The 24,144-nt window shown below is 36.9% G+C and overlaps 1 protein-coding gene across 4 annotated transcripts in view; it reads right to left on the bottom strand.

The window, feature by feature from the left end:
- The window catches only part of CABCOCO1 (ciliary associated calcium binding coiled-coil 1), a 228,659-nt gene that overhangs the window by 11,570 nt on the left and 192,945 nt on the right, over positions 1-24,144 (bottom strand). For all 4 annotated transcript variants that reach the window (XM_051800230.1, XM_051800227.1, XM_051800228.1 and 1 more), the window contains one exon: positions 22,175-22,244. In XM_051800230.1, the coding sequence (XP_051656190.1) occupies positions 22,175-22,244 (70 nt within the window). The remainder of the gene's footprint in view (positions 1-22,174; positions 22,245-24,144) is intronic.

Genomic DNA, 24,144 nt, shown 5'->3' with positions numbered 1-24,144 from the left:
GATTCACCCCCAGCTGATGCTACAGAAAATAGCTGCACTAACATTTAAAAGGTTGCATTAAAAAAAAAACAACAAGCCAACACAACCTAAGGAATATTGATCCAGAGCTAAGAGGGGGGAAAAAAACTGCTCACACAATTTAAAAAATATAATATAGATTTTTTTAAAAAAAAATATGCCACATTAGAAAACTTTTCAGAATATATGGCCACATAAAAACGGAGAGCTTGTGTTCTTTGTTATTAGACCTAAAACATAAGGTCTTTGCCTGAGTGTGTAAGTTTCTGTTAAAACAACAATTTGTCCTGTGGACTGTAAATTCAATTACTGTTTTTATTGGAATCACATTTTGCTTTGGAAACAATCATGCAGAAAAACAACCAGTAACTTAGACATCTTAAAAACATCTCAAAACAGGCATGGCTCTGAGAACAAATCAGTTATGGTAATTCTTCTTCTGTGAACTGCAAGGTTTTTTAAATCCATTTCCATATTTTTAATTAACACCTAGTTAAAAAAAAAATCTTACTGTAGGTCATTTTAATCACAAATGGGAAAACAAATTTGTTTTATCAGAAAATTGATTCAACACTATTTTAGGGACTTATTTTTCATGTTTTTATCATAAAAAATTAAGCTATTAACATACATTTCCCAATTTGGGAGTGCAGAAGCAAGCCAGTTTTTCTCTGAAATTTCAGAGTTACAGTTTTCAGTTACCTCTCTATGTGAAACTAGTCTATTTTAACACCAGAATATTTGATCAGCACACACAAAACCCCCACATAAGTCTAAGATATTGGTACTTCTTTACAACTCCATTTCTATATAACATGGATCTAAGCAGCATTCTAACCACAGCCTGTTAGTAAAAAGAAACCACTCCTTCCTTACGTGACACTTGAGTTTCACACCCCATTGCAAACAGGCTCTTCTTGTAACGTCCGTATTCATAAATCTGTTCATGCTGCCCCTCAGCCTGAGTGCCCGTGTTTGCTTTAGCTCTTTCTGCAACACTGTCAGTCACCTTAAATAAAAATGCAGCTGTGGGTCGGGGCAGGGTTAGTTTGGTGAATGCAAGAGTTAATCAAAGCTTTGCCTCCCAGGCACAGCTTGGCTTGGTGGGTGATTTGAAACCTGATACTAAAGTTTCCTCTTGGCAAACTGCCAAAGCCAACCACACCTTGGATGATGTGCAGTTGTTTTTGAGAAGGTAACATCTCCTTACAGAATATCTCCTCCCACTTTGACTTGGAAGGTTTCTGAGAACAGTCATTTCCATTTCTGTTGGGGCATGAAATGGTTTCTGCTGAAAAAGAGCGTAAATCTCATTCTGCTTTGACTTGTTGGGAAGCTCATGACAAATCGTATAATCCACTGTGGATTTTTAGAATTTGTTCAAACAATGCAAGAGAAGAAACAAACATTCCTACTCACTAATTTCTCTCCAATTAAAAACCAAACAAACAACACTCACTTAACTCCTTATCCCTTATAAATTCGGTTAACTGCATCTTCTAGAAAATTACTACACATCCAAGTCACAGATCCAACAAAAATCTGACATTTGTTCAAAGGCTTCCACAATCATACAGAATTCTAACACAAATCAGAATCAAGAGCAAATGCTTCAAACTTTGAAATTAAAATCTTGAGTCGTCCATAGATTAAGTGAATCCAAAGGGTACTGGATTGAGCTGTACACTGCAGTCTTTCCTCTCCCTCCCTCATGCTTTGTCTTTCTGAGAAACTGTTCTACAAAAATAGGCAAACAAAATGTGGTCATGAAATTTGCACACAGTTTGCCTGATGAAATAAGGATGATGTGTCAGCTTTTGATGGAAAAAAAATGAAGCAATGATGTCAAAGGGTTTTATTTATTCCTTTCAGCAGCACCTTTTCCCTGGCAACTTTCCTAAATAGCAATGTCATAAGTACCTAGAGGGAGCAAGCACCAAAGAGCAGCATCTTCTCTTGAGAATGCAGAGCCATACCCAGAAATACTTCCTTACCTACAGCAGGCTATAATCCCTTGCTCCAGCTAGAGAAAATGTCATATATCCCAGGTCCTTCTATCATATGATTCTTCATTTTGATTTTAACATTTGGCAGAATGTGAAGCAACGCTCACCCCTGTTACTGGGTTTGTGTTTTTATGTTGGCCAGAAATATTCACTTGTGCACCAAAACAGTCTTTCTCCAGCTGACACAGTCCACACACACACACACACATATATACACACACATATATCTGTAACTGCTAATTGTTGTTTAAGCCTGGAAGGACCAAAGATTAAAAAAAAACCAAACAAACCAAAACCGATGTTTTTTAAAGGAGTCAATACCAAGAGCTGAAAAGAGAAAAGACTCTACTAGAGACCCTAAAGGGAAAAGACCTTACCAAGTATGATAGACAAATTTTCAGGAAAGTCCCTCTGCACACACTATCTTCACATTTATAGGACTGACTGGTTTAAGTGTTCTTTGCAGGTGTTCATTGTATCGTGTATACACCCTAATAAATCATACTGGATGCACAACTCCATGTGGAGGAAATAGAGCTGATAGGGGGTGCCTTTGAAAAACTTTGCCCCAGGACCAGAGATAGGTTATTATTCCGAGACAACAAATAATAGATATATTTCTCTCTCAGTGCTAAATTAGTCTCAAAGCAACACTCTCCATCAGAGAAAAGACCTTAAGGTGCTCTTATAATAACAGCAATAGCCAATTTGAACACTTTAACTGGATTTTTTTACAGCCCTAAAATTATTAAAATCATGAGCTTTAAATAATTATATTTCAACCACTGTTTTACTAGTTCTCTCCCTACCTTCTCTGATTTTAATTTTCTCACTTGTCAGCATGTCTTGGCAGCGAGAACAAGAAAGACCTCAAACCTTTGCTGATTGCTTTCCATGCAATCTGATTTCTATAAATTAGAAGTTGCTGATGGGGAAGCAGACAGCAGTACCCTTTGATCAAGATACACATCTTGATCTCTTTTATCATTTTAAAAAAAACCAATAATATTACAACAAAAAAAAATCATCATACAAGCTTTTCGATCAAAGTGTGTCACTGTCTGCTTCCCAGTCAACATACTGCCAGTAAATTGGCGAGGTGCCCAGAACGCGCAGGCAGCAGCTGGTGGGTTTGATTACCATCTGTATAGCCACTAATGTATAAAATATTGTGTCTCCATCTAGTGGGCATCTGCATTTCACAGGAAATCTGAAAATGGGTTGGAGCCTACTTCCGTGGGTGGCAGAAGGAGCTTCACTAGACTCCCCACCAGCAGAACTGGGCTCTGAAGCTGTGTCGCATTGGAAAGCCATCGGAAACACGAAAGGCTTTGGAGCTCCATCACTGGTTCCAACCCTGTGCTGGCACTTGTCCTTGAAATTGTGTTTTCTCCATAAGCATTCATATAACAATTATTCCTGTTCTCTCCCAACAAACCAGCTGTTTCCAGCGCTCTGCAGCACCCTGGAAGTTCCGGTGGCCAAAATTTGAAAATGTGAAAGAGGTGAGAGGATAAGGAAGGTGGGAGCAAGATGTCATTAATGCCCAGAACTCCTGAAATAAACAATTAGGAATTAGATGAATATGCCAAGACAATGTCTTCCTTCAAGAAGAATTAAACTACAGCATATTAAAGCATTACCAACTGCCCCCCCAACCACTTAATGGCAGGACATGGAAAATACCATGTCAACTTTCTCACGTAGTTTCTAACAAACATCCTTGACTGAAGAGCAACAGGGGTAACACAAGAAACACAAATCTGTTTTTCAAGAGAGAGCCACAGAAATAGTCCTTGGGACACAGATTTTAGAATCCATGTGCTCACCCAAAGGAGAAACTGAGGCACCAGCCAGCACTGTGACAGCTCTCTCGCGACAGACACGGGACTAGAACAAACAGTTAATAAAAGACAAGTGCTACCACACTCATTACACCACCCTCCCTTCAATCGATCACCACCATCCTTTTTGACAACTACTCCACCAGCAATGTACTGACTGGACATATTTTATGCACAGCCATCTAGTGTAAAAACTGCATCCTAATGAAGAATATCAGTACAGCAAAATGAAATAAAAAACAAGATCATACTATTGATTTTTTCCATCCACATGGACTAGACCTAAATTCCCTTAGCCTGAGAAATCTGTTGAGATAACTCTCCAACACAGCACAATTACATTTCATTTAATGACTTCTCTGGATGCATGATAGGTCCTAAAACAGCTCTTCTTTTTTCCAAATATCTTTTAATAAAGTTGTTCAAGATGTGTTTTGATTTGACACCTAAACTGGTTATAGTAAAGCATTTTTTATTTTTATCATATATTCCATTGCATTAGAGGTGCATTTATTACTCTATAAATAATTTATTCAAAGGAACTTCAGTTTAACAGCACCTAATAGACACAATCAAGGTAGCATGCTGGCAAATTTCAGCTTTAAATCAGAAGCCGATCAGTCTTCATATAAAAAAAAAAAGTCAACTTCTCATAAGAAAGCATCAGTTTTAAGAAAGTCAGGCATGAGCACTTAAAAATGAAGTCAATGCCTGCCAACAACTTTCGTACTAATTTATTATATTGCTTGTTTGTGCAGGAAGGGGATGAGATTTGTTTCAATCTAATCTAATACCCTTTATTTCAACAGAAACTTGAAGAACTAGAAATGACTGTTGTTCCCTCAACAATTTGCTGTGACAGAAGCTTTATTTTTCAGGTCAGCACTCTCTGGTTTTGATTGCTCAATGGGAGCGCCACAATGGCTAAAAAAGGAAGGCTCTGAAACTTTAGGAAATAGAAACTGCTGACTACCTGGTAAAGGAATAATGATTTATAATATATGAATAGGGGCAATAATTGGGTAGAAGGCTGTACTCAAAAAAGCCTTAATTCACAGATCTGGCATCAGAAAGTCATAATCCATCGATCTAGCCTCAGAATGATGGATTGACTTTTTAAGAACATGTAGACATGTTAGCTTCATGAGCATTCCGGGAATTGTAGTCCAAATTGTTTTACTGAGGTCATTTGAACAATTTCAGCTTTTTCCAATAAAGCTAATGCACTAATATTTTGAAATATAGAAGTTCTGTCGGATCCATTTTTTTTAAACCCTAAAAACTCTCCAACCAAATAGCACAGGTTGCCATAACCTGAGCTTGAAGAATTCTTTTCTTTTTAATTACTTCAAGGCCGTGTTTTTTTCTTACAGAGATGATAACAATTTTAAATACCAATTGGCTATTATGTCAAAAAAAGTTTTGTATTCAAGTTTGGAAGTGAAAAAAACAAGGTGCTAAGTGAGGGATTAATTATCATGTTTTCTTTCGGGAAAGAACTGACATATCCTATGCATGTTTCCCCCTGTGTTATTTAAAAAATATCTAATTTTGACCTCTGACTCTTTCCTTTTTTCAACCCTGATTGGGTTTTTAAACTGTTACTGAAAAAGACAGTATGATGTGAATTTAGATGAATTCTTTTATGAAAAGAAATAATACTCTTGCAATGTATGAATACCTAGAGGTTGAAATGTACTTTTATACAGAAGCTTTTGACATTTTAAATTTAAAAAAGACATTCTTGGAACTTCTCTTTCCTCATAAAAACAAACGTGAGCTAAGGTTATTGAATAAAATATTCAGGAAAGTTCCAGAGATCCTTTCATTGAGCATCACATAGTTATTTAAAATAAACCACAATTTCATTCATAAAAATCCATTAAAAAAATCTTTCAATGGCTTTTCTCCATTACAATTAAGTGAAACCACCTATCAATTAACAACTTCTACATTAGACTAATTCAGTGGCTCAGATCAATAAGAGTTCTTCCAAAAATGCTTTCTTCTCCAGAGAAGTGCTGAGAATAAAAAGAAAATCCCACATTAAATATAAAATATTACTAAATATTTTTCAATGCATACACATATTAAAACTATAAAAAACCTGTGACTAAAAACTCTTCCAAAGCAATAAAAACTTTATGTTATACAAGTAACAAGGGCTAAAGGGCAAAAGAAACAAACCAAACAAAGCCAGAGTTCCATATCTCTACACTTTTTCCTGGAAACTCATTTGTATCTCCTCTTGTCTAGAAGGCTGAGTTTCTTCTTCTCTGATCTTTCTCACCTTACTTCCCCTCTTACTCACAAATGTTCTTAAGAGAGCTTATTAATAAAGTAACTACATATGTGAAGTTTTGGTTTTTTTTTCCTTCTGCCTATGTTCATAACTAAATCTACCATGGAAAGGAGAAGTCATGGGGCTCCTTTATGATGGCTAAAATAACTTTTTTCACTAAACCCTGTGTATACATTAAGTAAAGGCATCCTGGGTCGAGTCTCAGCCCAGATTTCAAAACAATGACAACAACAAGACCAAAAAAAAAAGGAAAAAGACAGCTGCAGGAAAAATAATGCCCTTTTTAGAGCAGACAAAAGCAATTTACTTCATTTTGACAACTATATAAGAAATGGCTAATAAAAATCACTGCCCTCTTACACAAACTCCTTCCTCTAAACACACCTAAAGTTCTTAAAGGTCTCACATCAAGGAATCACATCACTGAAAAGGAAGTACTTCTGTGAAGGAGCCTGAAGCAACAATCACATTGCACAGATGATCAAGAGGGAGTACCACCCGCAATTAACTTTTTCGGGGAATTACCATTGGCAGGCTGTAATTACTCACTTGGAAGGCAGGTATGAGAATACCAAGGCCAACAGTTTTCTGCTTGTGATTTATATGTCTGAGGCAACTACCAGTGGTCAGGATATCAGTGTGCAGCTCCCTTCAAGGAGCTTGTTGTGTGGGGCTCTCGCAGCATCCAACCAGGTTCACTATTACTTCATCATCAAACCATCTTCTACCTGAATTTTCCTTTGATCCTTTCCTTACTTGGATCCTAGTATTTACCCAGCTCAACTCAAATGAGACCAAGCAGGGTGGCTACAACTTTTCCAGACTGAGGAATGAATATAGCCCTAAGGATTGCAGGCAGGGGACGACAGGAGCCTGGTACATTGGGTGTCTCCTGATTCCTCCTCTTTTTTGGACCTCCCCATTAGTCCTACCTCTTTTCTTCTTATTAAACTGGTTGTATCCTTTCCTTGTCTCCACCAACACCACTAGCTCATTTAATATATGTTATGAAGCAGGAGTCGGATGTTAACTTTGTGTCTTTAATGATGTGTGCTTGAACCAGTGACCTTGAAGTGAAAGGCTCTGTAGATCTTTAGCATTCCCTCGATATTCCAGGCCTTTAGTCATCAAGTTTATAAGCAAAACCTGTGTGCAAAAGGAATGCTTGCTCACAGTTACTACTATGATCATTCTGCTGTACCTTGCACTGAAAGAATATGAATTATAAAGTGCATGGGTTAGTAAAATTTAAATCAAGCAAATGTTTAATATTAAGCCATTTCATCTTTTTCCAAAGTTTGGCAAATTTATTACAAAGTATTAAAATTGCACTTCAAGCCCTAAGGCTTGCAGTGTTGGAGCCTGCCTGATTAATATAATTAAAAGAATAACATAACTCAAAATTTATTAAATAATTAAATATACGCAGCCTTATTGTTTACTTCCAACTGATAGCATGATTTCTAGCTAAAAAGTTGCACTGCTTTAATACCTGATGAGTTGTTAAAGCACATCCCCTTTTCCCTGCTGTGCATATGATTAAAAGAGCAGAGGTTAAACACTGCAATAAAAAAAAAAAATGGGGAATTCTATTTTTGGTCACAGTTGTGCTTAGTTCTTTTTTACAATAAGCAGGTACTGCTGAAGACGTGGAAAGTCTCATAGTAGGAGGACATCAAGCTGGAGAAGGGTAGGAAAATGCTTCCTCAGACAGAATCTTCAAATACCAGTGTTACCCCTGCTCCTTGCTCTCCAAAGACATTTGAATCACTAACTGAGGGTTATGTCTTAAACTCCTTATGCTCCTTACTCATATGCAAGGACTGCCTAGGAGTTTTGGCCTCCCTACAGAGAGTAGGATCCAGGATAAATACTGGAATAACCACAATTTGAAGAGAGATAATAACAAGACAACACACCAATGCTTCATAGCAGATTCTCATGATGTGGTTTTAAAGTGAGGAGGAGGTAGCAGGACTCAATCCCAGGGAACATCAAGATTACAGGCATTCCATGGCAGAGAACAGGCTGTGGGATGCTCTTCCATGTCAGGTGGGAAAGGTCCCTGGCATCCTTGGCGATACTGAAAGCACCAGGCCCAGAGGTCTGGGACTCCTGGCAGAACTAACTTCTCCCTTCTGGAATTGCCAAGACACACTTGAATAATTACAAACACCAACCTAGAAGCATCGCCAGAAAACAAATCCCAAATACACTGGGCTCAAGTGTCCATCAGATTACTGGACACAGCTTGTGAGTCCTGACACAGAGCATTGCTCAAAGCTGGCAAATCTATGCAGCATAAAATTCCTACCTCACGCAGTGTTTGTGAGCCACTTGCATGTGCACAGCCAGCAAATGCTGGCTGGCAAAATGAGGGGTCCCAGAGGTCACAGAGACACGTTTTATGGGATGGAAACCTAATTTTCTTTATGCTTGAAACCACAGGAAAAAAACCCTACTTTTTCTGCAAATGTTGCCTGCATATCTCCTTCATCCAGTGTACTGATCAACTGCCCCTCTCGATATATGAGGTGGAAAGCCAGTGACAAAATTAAAACAAGTTGGGAAACATACCTATACATACATATTTCATGTTAGCACAGTTATGCTTTAGAAATTATGGCAACAGCAATAGAATTCCGCTGCTGTGATCATGGATAATCAAAGCAAGTGAAAAAAAAAAGCCAGTGCTGAAATATTTTCAAAGGTATGAAAGTCTTTACTGTTGTGTAATTTAAATTTACTTGCCATCACTTGAAATTTCCTTTCGTCTGCGTGATTAGAATTTAAATGTTCCCAAAGTATATTAACAAATATAATTCCTGTTATATTGCAGAAATACTGCAGCAACCTCCTCTTCATGTTGAAAACTAATTAGGCTCCTTAATTCACTACAGAAAATACAAAGCACAATTAGTTAAAATGTTTTCAAATGAACTCTTATTTGGGAATGACCCACAAGATGAACCAATCCAGCACTTCATATTCTACTTATACATACATACAATACACTCACAAATCACAAAGCTGTAGCAGTATTTTCTACAGCTGTAAATATGAGATGTTTGCGTTTTAGGGAGAATATTTTTTAATGTAATAGCTTTCATCTTGAGGAGCAATTTTGCCAACATTACACACCATGGTAATGTGTCTATTTTAGATACAATCCCAGAAATTCCCTTGAAATTACTTGGGGCACAGGGGATTGAGGACACCTGAATTGGACTGTAAATCTTAACTGCACACTCAAAATTTATACTTGACAACAGTAACAGAAGGACAGACATTAAAAACCTTCTCTTGGGTTATCTTATGATAAATTTGTCTAAAAGTCTCTATCGCAAGAATTTCTTTAATTTTAAAATTCAGGATGATTTTGATAGGTAGAAATTATTGTTCCAAGAGAAGAGTTCACCAGAACACTAGAGTCACACTAGAGATTTTATGCAGCCCAAGTAATTGGGCCTTAACAGGGAAGTGCTTGACGCAATCAGTCTGACACCCCGGTAAAAATGAAGCTGCAATACCCTACTGCTTATTGTAGCATTAGTCAAGTTTAGTGTACTCTTACTGAGCACCTTTAATTTTTCCCCGGCATACTGATTTTACCAGACTTGACCCACAGAATCCTGTAAGTGGCACAAATCTATAAAAATGACCTTTCATACAACTGAATGCCACTGAGCAGGGTTTAGTTTGCTAACAGTCATGTTACTTTTTCTTTACTCTTCATCCGTTCTTCCCCAAATGATTTTGTGGAAAGAGAATATGAAAATTAAAAAAAAAATCAAATTCTATGTCTGTATAGCTTAGAGTTATTGATATTCATCTGATCAAGCAATTTATTTTGCTACTAAAATTGCTAGTATGCTAACAGATAAATGTTAGGGAAGAAAGCAGGTTTATCTTTTTAATTGTATTTGTTCGCTACGAAATGAAATGAGAACACTCCATAATACAGTCTGCAAAGTAGTAAATGTATTAAAATGGCAGCTGACCTCTGAAAAACTTTAGTGCCTAATTCCCAGTCCCCAGAGCAACCCCCAGGTCCCTGTGCAATACACCATGTCCTGATGATGTTTAATGCAGTCTTTAAACTTGCCTGTTACCTAAACAAGATCCCTTACTGTAGATTCCTACATTTTATGCTAATCCATATGGTTTGCTGCTTATTAGTTTCTGCAATGTTCCTGCTACTATGAAATAAAAAAAAAAACAGCAATCCACAAGACAAATTCTCATTTTATCTTGTACTTGTCAAATATTAAGATTCTCCTGGTCTGTCAGATTTCTAAGCTTGTCTAATGCCTGTCGTTTGTATCCAAAATTAATAAAGTCTATCCATGCTGTATGATTTTTCAGTTGCTCTGATTCTGATTATACACAATAATTTGTAATTTAAATTCACAAAAATGTGCCAATGTAGCAATGTGTTTGTGTTGTCAGTTTTAAACGCTTGGCCTTTTTGACTCATGCCAAAGCCCTGCTCTTTCTCACTACCAAGTTCCAGTAATGCTTGCACTGACCAAATTATTCCTGTTAATTTGATTATGTACCCTCTTTCTTTTATTATTTATCCATTTAACTGCGGATTGATCAGAACAAAGAGACAATTAAATATACTGCAATAAAACCAGGATGAACAACAAGAGTAGGAACTGAAGTCAAACCAGCAGCAGTTTGGAAACACACAAAGACTGAAATCCTGTCTTTACCTTCTCCTATTGTGTTTGGCTGTGCCAGGGCTGCAAAGAAAACGAGATTAATTTTACAGTCAGTAATTCAGGGAGTTTTATTTGCAAGCAAGAAGGAGGGACAAAAGACAAAATCATGGCAAAATGAGTAACATTTGGCTCCTTACTTCCGCCTTGACAATTGCTTGATTTCTCAAACAGAACATGATTATTGAACAGAAATGAGTGGTTCAGCGCCCAGTTACATACCAGGATGCACACAGTGCCAAGAGACTCCAGGGCGGGTGTGTTTCCAAGGAACTGCCAGGGTTGTGTGACAGTGGTACCTCAGGTGTCCAGGGGCCATTGTGACACTGCAGGCCTCAGAGGGCACCAAAATGGACCACCAGTAGGATTATTAAAAAAAAAACAAACAAACAAAACCCAAACCAAAACAAAACACCATAAGGAGAAAAGTCAGCAACTTAGACTTTAGCCCTCACTTTCTTTTAATCTAGACCTGCCAGGACAACAGTAATGGTAACATTTGAAAATACTCTTACCATGACGAGCCTAAGTGAGGGTAAAACCTTTCAATACTTCATTGGGAATACAATCATGACAGGCAATTTAACATTTCTCCAAATCTTCAACTACATCCTAACTCCTGAGGAATACAAAAAGCTAGCAGAGTATCTTCCTTAGAACAAAAGAAAATCATTAAGATCCTAAATGTATAACAGACAGAGACAAAAATGATAAGTGGGTGTCATGAATACAAAATGAATGCTAAGAAAAACTCTGAGAGAATGTGAGGCGGATATTCTAAGTAGAATAATCTCCAAGGAACATCCCTAGCCCTCCTCCATTTTATTAAACCACAGTACCACACACATTGTCAACGGTTGCAATGTATTCATAACACACAACATTCAGTACATCTAAAGAGGCAGACCCAAATTCCAGCCTGTTAGTGCCTGAAACGTGTTCACAGCCTTAATCAATCCAAAATTCAAGACTTCTCAAGCACGGGATGTTATCATAACTCTGAGACCATATTTGGATGGGCTTCCTATAAATGAAGCACACAACATTCGTCTTTATCTCTTAGAATCTATGCCATTTCCTTAGACTGTGTTCACAAGCCAAATTTGAGATGCACAGTCAAAATAAACTACAGAGCAACAGCACAGCAGATATTGTTCCTTGAGTACTGTTATTTGAATAGAAAGGAGACAACAAAATTTTTACCAAGGTCATGAATTCTAACACTAAGAAAACAATTAGAGGTGTATTAGCATGTAATTCATGCAGAATATTCTGTGCTGTGGGAGTAGTAAGAATATTTTCTGCAATATGTTTTTACAATGTTGTTGGATTCTTGTAGAACCAACCAAAAAGGTCAGAAGGACCACTTGTCATAAAAGTGGAGAGCAGAAAGTTGACATATTTCAGCTGGAAACATCTGGGTTTATTTGGGTTTTATCCTGGACTCAGCACCATTGGCAATGTAACTGCAGAACCCACATAGGCTCTGGCAAAGGCTTTGCAGTCTGAGACAAGGACAATGGGAGGATGAAATCAGCTTGAGAAAAAAAAAAAGACAAACTCTCACCACCTTAGCATCTTAAAGTCAGCCAAAGAGTCTGCCCACTCTCGTAAGTACGAAAAAGCAAACATTAAGTATAAATAATTAAGTATTCCTTTTCTCTGCTTTAGCTTGGTCAAGAGAAGTTTCAGGATGAGTTCACTACCAAATTTTCAACAGAGCAAATGGGAAGCCAAACCATAAAATACATCAGATAAAAATCTTAACCATGAAACACACCAAAAGATTCCAGCTGCTGTCTTTTCAAGCCCACCCCAGGGAGACACAGTATATTCTACCTATTCAATGCTGGTTTCTGAGTGCAATGCTGGAAATACATAATGAAGTCTTAGGTTCGAACAAATAGTATAGAGACTTGGTTCTGGTCCTTTTCTCTCCTATCTGCACAGTCATACATGGGCTACCTCAGTTTGTTCTCTTTGGGTGCTCACCAGGTAGACGGAGACCACGCTACACCCAAGTATGTACATGGCTTCCAGTACCATTTGGCAGCTCCTTCCCATATTTCTGGTGCCTTACAATATTGTTGCAGTGTATTCAGACTCTTGTGAAAGAAGCAAGCATTATGCTTTGGATAAAGTCCATCCCTTTGTCAAATGTTTTCCTCATTCAAGCCATTAATAAACACAGTTTGAATTATTAAACTGAAGATAAACGATGTCACAGTCTTTCAGAAGTCTAGCAAGCTGCAAAGAACAAATAATACAAATGCTGAAGAAAACGGTTGTTTTGTTAATATTCTATTTACACAGCTGGGATCTTCGGAATTTTATCCATCTGTATATTTAGTAAGCAAGGCAAATTAATGCTTAGAATTGCCATTTCCTAAGTGAAAAACAAACCAGTAAAATGAAAAGAAGGCTCCCCCACAGTCTGTCTCTCTCTGCCCCATTTCAGAGAGACACGCCACCTCCCCCGTAGCCACGAAGCACGAAATAACTGGAGAGGATTCTTCACAGACAGATGTAATTTATAACAAAGACAGGAAAAGGCAACCCTAACTCAGAGCTTGCTGCCCTTCCTATAAAGTTCACCTCCTTACCAAGAAAAAGCAGAGAATAATTTGTTTGGTTTCTGTACTCAACTCCTTTTTCTTTTATTGTGAAAAGTTTCCATTGTCCTTTTATGTTTTGATTATTGAGTAAGTTTAGAGACTTGCCAAATAGCCCTAGATTGTTAACAGACCACCACTATTTAACTTTGAATGCTTTAACAAAATAAAGGCACAGTTCACATTAATATTCTATGCCCTCGTTTTATTTATTATCTTTTCTTTGAAATTTAAACAATTTTCCTAGCTAAGGTTTATTAAATGTAAACCTAAGTAGCAATATAAGTTACCTCACATACCAACCAGACATCCTATAAAACTCAGCTTTCTAAAGAGTAACACCACATTTTGCTGAGCTTAGCATATTTATAGGAAATCAGAATAACTTTTATGAATTAAAAATTCAAATACATCATATTCAATGTTGTATCTTACGACAAGTTGTAAAATTCAAGGTGAAATTAGAAGACATGCAAACTTTCCAGTGCATTTTAAAAAGGAACTTTAAAGGATTGCAAAACTTGTTTGTTATTTAGACTTGGATTACATTTGTCCTCATAACACCAACTAAAGGAATAAAAATTTATTAAAATGTATATTGATTATAAATCACCACAATAAAGAAATGCTGTTTATTTATATGAATAAGGTCAACATGTTATTCATAACATAAGGTCACAAGATGTATGAATTTGATACATAACTATTCACCCATGGGGATACATTCCCATGAAATATCACATCACTTGCCCATTCCACAGATACTTTTATTAATACAATTTAATCTTTGACATGATGAAAAGCTGCAGACAAAGGTAGGGGGTACAAAAATAGTTGTTCATTGCAGCATAAGTTCATGGATCTCTGTTTGCCAATTAACAAAAATTATGCTGGAAATTTTGAAAATAGGGCAATTGCTCTGGAAAAGCAGTCTACAGTAAGTAGACCTTTGGTACCATTTTGGTACCTGCTGGCAAACAACTTTAAAAAAAGGCATCTAAATTTGAAGCAGCAAAATATAAATGGAATGCGGCACCTTCTTGAATAACTCCTTGATCCCTGCTATGTTACACGGAAGAGTTTAACACTGAAAACAGCATCGTCCTGCAGCAGACAATGTATTGGGTTCAAAATAAAATGTGTCCCTTTGTTTTTTGGGTTTTTTTCTGTTTTGTTTTGTTTTTTGGTAGATTCCTTTCAAATGTTCTTTGAACTACCTAAAAGCAAGGATGGAGTTTGTGCAAATAACCTCCTGCCAATATGCCAGCAGCAGCCTACCTGGTTCTCACCAGCATATGTACAAAGCTCTTTCAACAGTTTGCCATGTTGGCTGACCTAGAACCCATTTTCTCGATTCCTGGTTCCCCAATAACATGCTTTATGGAAAGCTGAGGGCACACCACAGACCCCAGAATCATGTAGACTTTGCTCCTGCAGAGCCAACTACGCTCTGTGGCATCAGGATGGAGCCTGGGCTCTGAAAAGGTCTTTAAGAGCGCTGCTTTGGTGTCATGGAGTTTAAATACAGACATGTAAGAATAGCAATTCTGTTAAAAGTGTTTATTTTTCTGTTTTAAACTGGAATTAAATCAAACTGCAAAAATCTTAGAATCTTCTATGAAACAAAATTACTCATCTTTGCTCAGCTCCAAGTACTTTGTTTTATGCTGGTCAAGTAAAACAAGTAGAACTCCCAAAGGGCATCAACAGAGTGAGCTATTCAGGAATACAAGAAAAGTAAAACAAAATTCATACCCTAATAGTCTGCCTTCAGTTACTTTGCTTAACCACTTTAAAATTCATCCAAGTCAATACATTTCTGCCAATCTCAATGGCTTCTATTAAAATTTACATCTTGATTGATAACTATTTTAAACATGTGCTCTAGTCTTCTGATATAGCACTTAATCATTTGGATCGTAGAATATTCTGATGAATAGCAGAAACATGCTGTCATTAACATACTGACTGTCCCTCAGTCAAAGCCTACAATTCCTAGTTGACCAGCATTCCAGCAAATAAACAAGTCATTAGGGCCATTATCACAACTACGCATGTTTACATGCATCCAAACACACGCACACAGAAATCAAGCCACTTTCTAAATAAATAATGAAAAAACCCATAGAGCACATCTGTGTATATATTAATTCCTGCACAGTTCCAGAAATGTTTTCATGCCAAGAATTCAAGGGGTTTTTTTTCCCCTCTCTCTCTTATTTAACATGATACAGTCCAAAAACGCGATGCTTTGTCAAATGAACTAAAAAGTTATGATGGGCTTCGATTTTTTTTTTCTCTAGTGTCTTTAGCTTTTCATTCTCCAGGGTGCTGAACAATGTGACCCCAGTCACTTCTCAGTTTGAGTATGGTGAATAGGTCCATTGAAATTAAAGTTCCCAATTTCTTAAAAAGAGGCGCTTGTTTAAAGGTTGGCTGAGTCAGAACCATCGTGCTCAGCAAACTGAAGGCATAGCCTATGTCAGCTATTTGGCAGTTTTCCTGCCTGAATTCTCTTCTTTCGTGACTTCATGCATGTTACTGAGTTAAAGAGTAGGTTTTGTTTTGTATTTGATGTTTCCTAAGAAAATAATTTAAAAAATATTTTGTTAATCATTCTCTAAAGCATTGTAAAAGTACTCAGCACTGGCTTAAGAATTCCACCAGCTCCCTGGAGCTCTCACACGCTTTCAGGGCAATGCAGTTCAGGTACCAAAACTCAGGAATATTAAAATTGCTGTAGAAGACCATCAGCATGTGACCTACATGGAAATGTAACTGCTAAAGGTCAGTGTATTTCCCCTGCTGGCAAATGAGTATAACCACAACAATCTCTGAAAAACAAAGGTAGTTTCTGCTGTGCAAGATGTGCTTAAATATTTGAAGTAACACTGCATACAATTCCAACAGACTCCACTTTTCATTCAGACTAATCACAAGTCCTTCAAGATCTCTCTGGTTACAGCCATAGCAAGCTTCAAGGTCAAAGGATCTTGATATCCGTGATTTTTGTCACAAAACCTACTGGCTCTGCAGCTGCTTATTTCAGCAATCCTGTCTTGGGTATGACACACTTCTGCAATGGATATCAAAAATTTCCCCTCAGACATCAAAAGACCAAGTACCAGTTTGCCAGTTTTAAACATTCATAATCACAAAATAATGAACCTACTCCTGAAACTGTAGTTTTGATCTTCATAGCAGTAAAGGTTTGAGGAACTTGTTTTGAAGGAAAAAATAAATAAGAGCACGGAAATGAAAGAGAAACGGAATGTAACACAACATTGGTTTATCAAAGATACATGATGCCAGACTTATTTCATAGTTTATTAAATAACTAATTTTCTAGACAAAAGCAATGTGAGAGACATGATCAATTCACGAGCGGGCAGGAATATCATACAGACGGGACTGAATGGCCTTGAAGACTATTCACTCTTGTATTCAATGACAAATTGGGAGGTGACATTGTGGGGACATAATTTTTTTAAAACCTACTGGGCACTGGGAGTACCTCAGCTGGAAAATACAGTAATAAAGGAGAACCAGAATAGCAGATGTACAACGAGGCAGCCACATGACACAGGAATAAAATGTGCTTCTAGGACCTATCATGTAGGCTATTCCCAGCAGAGGAAAAGAAAGCACTATTGATATTTTACAAGGCTTTGCTTTTATCTCAGCAACAATATTATGTCAGTTTGGTCACTTATGTTCAAACAAAACTGATTTAAAGTGGAACAATTATAGAAAAAGGCCAACAGGATGACTAGAGGCTGGTACCTTTGGAAGAATATATGTATCAAAAGTCTACCTTGAAAGCAAAGATTAGAGAAGGTTGGCTTTTCTAGTCTAGCTAAATGAAGGCTGACAATAAGATTGCTGTCTCTTTATACACCAGAAAAATAAACACTGGGGATGGAATGAGAGCTAAAGGTCAATACTGGCACAAATTGGCACAAGGACAAATGCACATAAGCTTGTCATGGATACATTCAGACTAGAAATTGAAGTTTTATAACCATTACAGAAACCAGGCACCAGGGCAGCTCTCTAACTGGCAGAGCAAAGACAAAAAAAGTTAACTTTTTAAACTGGAGTTTGACAAGTTTCTCAAGAGAATTACGTGTGTTTCCCTACAAGAAAGAGGCAGTAGAGCTGACAATTGAAGACATCCCTTCCAGTCCTACGCTCCTCTTGGTGCCTTTGCCATGGTGATATTTACAAAACAAAGCTACAGAAAATCAACTCACTGATTTTTAAGCATTACAAATATCTGAAACCCCTAGGCTTTGAAAAGCGCTCCATTAGCTGGGGAATGAGTCTCTCTAGTGTGAACTGATATGCTTATAGAAATGTTCTGTTTTCACAGATCTTTAAAATGCAGTTCTCAAGAAATCATTGAGCAAATTTGTTTAAACAATGATTGATTAACTAATCCAAATATGCAACACCTAATGACGATTACATATCAAAGTCAAGTCCCAGATTTCAGGACTTTTGCCATCAGAAAAAGAAAACACCCTTTATTAGCTTTCAAATAGCATATTCTTCCTATTCGCCCCTTTAAATTCAAACACAGAAGGGATTTTGTTCAAACTTGAAAAAAACCAGAAAACAACCCAACCCACAATTGGATAACGACCAGACATAGTCCGAAAGCTTAATATTTCAGAAAGTAAGGAGTACATGGAAAGAAGGCATTAATGGAAACTGTTTTGGAACTTTAAGTACAGAGGATGATATCTAGTGACTGCTATAATACTGAATCTGCACTGCCATTAAACTTAATCTTTGATATTTTTATTGCAACCTGACCCACTATGACATCTCTAAAGAAAATTACATTGTGCACTACTATTTCAAGAAGTCAAACTTAGCTAGTCATCTGGACCATAAAATAGCAGATTACTCCATCAGGCTGGCTAAAGCAACTAGGAATAAAACTAGATTTACCAACCACATTATTTTTATTAGGAAATGTTTCAAAGCAGACATAATCCCAAAAGACCTCAGCCTCATTCCATCCAAAAATACACAACAGAGAGCAGCAAAAAACATGAACTGCAGTATAAGGTACAATTTGTAAATGTGAGAAAAAAATTACAAGATGTGCTGTAATATATCATCCTATCAGAGTAAAATAAATTAACTGAACATAGAAATAGAAAAGAATAAAAACTTCTATGCAACTCATGTATTAACAATTTAAACCTTTGTTATAAGATCTGACATGCGTTAATAGGAATTGCTCCACTGAATCCCTGCACATCAAGATTTAGTCTGTAGTCCTTTTGCTTTCCTTGAAATTGCAGGCTAATATAGGTGCACTAAATCACAGCTAGAGAGCAAAACCTCCAGAACAGGCAAAAGGAAAAAAACAGTCTCTTTAACAACAATATTCCTGAAGAACCCTGGTGTGTTAGCACTACATGCATTTTATTTTGGATCACAGCCAGAGAACAGCTAAAGCACAGCTTCTTCTGTAATAATTCTAAATAGGGGGAACTGCTCATAATCGTAACAGGAAAAAAAGCAATAAATTTACTTGGCAATCTTAACACTTCTCAGCAGTTCCTTGTACCGTCATGTTTTCTAACAGGTATTCATGCATACATAATATATAGGTCTTTGTAGATCTGGAACGAAGGAGAAGTAAGGGATTTGATAACTGGAAAGGCAAGTTTTAAATTTTAAATACTGTCAAAGTAGGTTAGAAGTGTGATGTGTGTTTTATCATCTAACCAAGCATTCATGTCTTTCTGTTTTAACCTTTTTTTTCCTAGGCAATATGATCACCTCAGGCAGTTTGGGGTTTGAAGGCTTTAGCCAATGCAAGAAAAAACCATATTTAAATTAGCTAGGCCTTTGTTACTTTTTTAAAGACTTAAATACTGTCTGTATTTTAGAAAGGTGGCTCCATTATGCTAGCTGCATCAAATGCAGAATATTAATCAGATTGTGAAGCTCCACTAATTATGTGCTACATTTAAATAACTTAAATTTTGTTAAGTGGCACGGGCACAGATACTGTATGCATAACCTGACTTTTGAGTCATTTCCCTTTTCTTGTCTGATTTTATTCTACACAGGAAATGACAGGGTCATTTGGAAATGACTGCAGTGAAAGATCAAAAAGGAAACCTGATTGAGAACACTGTATAATTGCCTGTGCTAGAGAAAAAAAAAATTCCAATGAGTTTACAACCCATCGCTATAAGATTTCTCTGGAAAACACACACTGCGGTTTCTCTGAAAGGATATCCATTAAAACACCGAGTATGGCTTTTATTTGTTGTAGCTGCATCTCTTTTAAAGGAGCAGCTCTTCTCGTTAGGCTGTTGGGCTTTTATTCAGTAGGTAATTCTTTCGGCACACATCTCACTGAGCTAAAGCCATTTCAGTGGAAGCAAATCAATTCTGTTGAAGCAAGTCATTTCACTGACTTGTCTCAAAGTGTTCATTTGCAAAAGGAGATAATACTGTAATTAAGCTCTTGGAACACCATGGTTCTTGTTATTTGGACAAATCTGGCCATTACAATTTACAGTGCCCTGTTCCAAAAGAACAGGCTTTTATTGCTGGAGCTAAAAGAAAACTTTTTAGACATTAATCACACTCAACGTCAGGATCACATCCAGCTGTGGGCCATGCTGTGTCTGGAGTGGCCTTCTTTTCTTTGTAAGACATTGGTCTACATGGCAGGACTGCAGTCAGCCTTTCAGCACAGATTTACCGTCTACTTTCAGCACAGAGAGATCCCAGTGGATCTCCTGTTCCCTGAGCAGATCCACTGCAGAGCAGGCAACTCCAGGTGTGTTCCTGCCACAGCGACACACACCAAACCATGGCAGCCCCACCAACTCCTCAGGGAGTTGCTGCTCCTCCGAGGGACTGGAAATACAGAAGTTATGCTCTCCTTTATGCATAAGCATTTCTAAATATAACAAAGTTGTAGCAAAAGAGCTTGAATTCTATGCTGAATTCACCTCTCATCACACTTTAACACATAAAGCAAGCACAAATAACGCCATAAATTTGTATGTGCAGCTTCAATGCCTTAAACTGTTACTTATTGAAGAACAATGCATCACCCTATCAAAATAGACTCTAGCAGAATATAACTATTGATTTTCTTGGGTGTTGGAGTGTGGTTGGACAAATTAAAAGCTCTCTGCCATGTAACTCAATACAAAATGGATTAAACCGAAGTGCTGCCATAGGTAAGAAATGGCCATAAAGGAGTTATGGCTAAAAACTGTCTGCAGGTTTTTGTGACAGTTATAACTGTAGATGGCACTTGTTGCTTTGATGGATCCTCACCCAAGTCATTCCCAGCAATCCATTTCTGTCATTCCCTGGAGGAGGTGATACCCTCAGCAGAGGTGGTGCTCCCCAACACCTGTGCAGGGCAACCACCCTTCCGTGGCTGGGACAGCCCGTGCTGATCTCACCCACCACAAATGGGTTTTAAGAAAACACAGAGATGTTTCTTTTACACTAGTTTAAAACTGATACGATACATTACCCAAATTTACACAAGAATTACTTAATCAAAGCTTCATTAAAATCAATTTTACCAGTTAGGAAGTGCTAACCACCCATTGATCTGATTAGCTATATAAAACACCCACTCTAATATAGTAATTCTTAAATCCTGCTCCACCTGTGTATTGACAGTTTAGTCACCGATTGCATCATAGTTGGAATTTTAGCCCACCTTAGAAATCATAAGAAAAATTTCCAAATCCACGTCAAGAAAAGTCCTTTTTTATAATATGGCTATTTAAAAGCAACACAGAAAGAAATTATCCCACATCATTTATGGAGTCCAACCACCAGCTCAAAGCATAAAAAAAATTTTTCAGTGCATTAATTTTAACTTCACTGCGTACTGATAAGCTAAAAGATAAGTGCCATCAAAAAAATTTCACTACTGTGCCTCTCTGAGCAATCGGTTGTCTCCTAATACAAATTTAAAATGTAAATCTTTTTCAATGTATTGTAACATATATCCTCAAAAGGCACAGAGAGGCTAAAGAAAGGTTTATTTGATTAATTGAATCTGTCTATTTGATTAAAGGTCACATCCTGCTTCAACACATTTTCCTATGTATTTTTTCACATGCAAGTCAGAATACATGACAAAGTTTACAGTCAAACCACCTCACTGCTATTAACTGAATGCTTTCAAAATGCTCAATTTCTAGCTCGCTTGTTTCTTTACAGCCAGTATAATTAACTGTTGTGGCTACAGCAGAAACCAAACTCTGTACATACACATGCATACATAAATATTAGGGTTGTGGTCAGACTGGGCTTGGTACACAACCTTTTCTGATTTTGATTGCTGGTTTTAAAATAGAACCAGACTCATGTGTTGCTAATTCAAATTACATGCATCAACTTATAAATACATACACAAAAGTGTTCCTGATTTAACACAACTAACAGCTTAACCAAGCAGTGCATTTACACCTTTTTGAAATCCAAAATTAATCTTGAATACGAGGATCAAAACATCTAACTTGTGTTCTTTAATCAGCCATTTTACGTTAATAACGTAGTAATGTTGACGTGAAGTTGCTTTGAGCAATATAAAACATATGCCAGGCTGCACTCATTAAGTAACTCTGCATAATGGGTTCCATCTATATAAATGACTCACCTCATCACTTAACTCAAGTCCTCTAGGATGCTGGAAGAGGAACTCATACACTCTATAGTATTTAAATAAGCTGAAAAACAAGAGAATACGGACTATTACAGTTGTAAATCTTTGGAAAGAAAAAAATATTACAAATTTTGTTAAACTAAGGGTTACCCTCCAGCATGGTAATACTCTAAATTCTAAAAAGAAACCGTTGTTTAACTTCAGGTACAACACACCGCATATTTAGTTTGCAGAATATACTATCACATGGCTGTAGAAAATGCAGTATGATACTTAAAAATACATCCACTTAGTCCTTACAGAATTGAACTCTAAGAAGACAAAGTTCTATTCTGAAAAAAGTAATTCCTGAAACACTTCTCACCAGGATACTTATGCCTTTAATATCAGCAACAGCAGACAAGAGGGAAACAAAGCCAAATCAACTTTCAGATTCTGGGATGGGCTGCCAGTCCAGGGAGCAAGTTTGATCTTAGAACACCAAAACAATAAAGAATGGAATAATTTATTCTCTCAAGGTCACCTTGCAAAATCAGCTTACTATTTCCTCAAAGACAAACTAAAAAACTAGATTGACACACAGCAGTTTTGTGTATTACAACAGAAGTAACTTTAAATAGACTTTCTCAATGGTCCAAAGTATTTATCTTCCTTAAAACATGTATGGCTTTCCTTTTCACGTGTTTTAAATAATTTTCCTTGTTTCCTTTTCTAATGATCAATGATATGGCATTTTGTTTAATCAAAGGTTTTGTTTGTCACAGTCCATCTGTTACAATTACTTCTCCTCTTAAAATCATGATAGAGAACTTCTGGCTTCTGTCACATCATTTTGGCATACAATTTAAAACATAGCTCTATGATTTCATAGCAAGTTCAGGCTGAAGGACGATTCCAAGAATTTATCACACTCCTGCCTGATGTATCCATGAAAACTACAGCAATATTTGCAGGGAACATCTGTTAAGTGGTTCCTGTGCTTTCTGGCTAGGGACAGGACACAGGTTCTTCTCTTAAGAGAGCTATCAGTGGGTCAGCAATGCCTCTTGCCTTGGTACCTGCAAGGCCTGCATAAGAAGTTTGGCTACCGTCAGCTACAGGCTCCCTTCCCAAACCCAAAACACACAGGCAATTAATTAAGTTATTACAATATTTGCCATTTCATTTGCAGTACCTTTTTATTGCAGCACTTCACCAAAGAATTCTTGACATGTTTCAGTGGATATAGAAATTATGTTTAAACAGTCTTCAGGACTTAACCTGGAAATGACTCACACCAATTTACGGAAATACATGTCCCCTCACGTACACAGCTATTATTTGGCAAAATTTTAACAGGGACTATTTGAAAAAAAGACAACAAAATATTTTATGAACATCACAGACACACAAGAAATATGACATACATCTCTCCAACTGCACTGACAGAAAATAGCTTTTCAGACTTTTTTCTTTTACTTATTCCAGTGGTTTGGAAATGAGTCAGATTTACAGCACCTAAAAATCAGGTCTTTTCCCCTTCCCCTCCAAATGTATTATGATATTCTTAATAGATTATGTTACAGGTACAAATAATTTATAATATCCCCCCAAAATACAAGTAATTATATTTGGCATTTCTGAATTTTATGTCTTTATTTTTAAACAGAACTCTGTTCAACCTGGCACCCTTAATCCTGTATCAAGGAAAGAATTCCTCCATCTAACACTCTTTACATCAAATCATGTAAATTATACATCAGTGTTTGTTTTGAAAAAATACTGTAGTTTTCTTTCTTTTAACAATATAATAGAAAATGTTTTTTTGTTTCTATCTGTTACAAACAATTAAAAAATTCCATACCAGTGTTTTTAGCAATTACATAAAAAAAATTTTGCTTGTGTAAGTAAGATTAAGAATAGACCCTTTTATGATGTCATACGAGAATCTGAAGGTGATTAACAATGACATATTTCCCCAGCTC

The sequence above is a fragment of the Manacus candei genome, unplaced genomic scaffold (genome assembly GCF_025592945.1).
Source record: "Manacus candei isolate 608988 ecotype Guabito, Panama unplaced genomic scaffold, ASM2559294v1 h1tg000050l, whole genome shotgun sequence".
Classification (NCBI taxonomy): domain Eukaryota; kingdom Metazoa; phylum Chordata; class Aves; order Passeriformes; family Pipridae; genus Manacus; species Manacus candei.
This window is presented reverse-complemented; position numbering and strand designations above follow the sequence as displayed.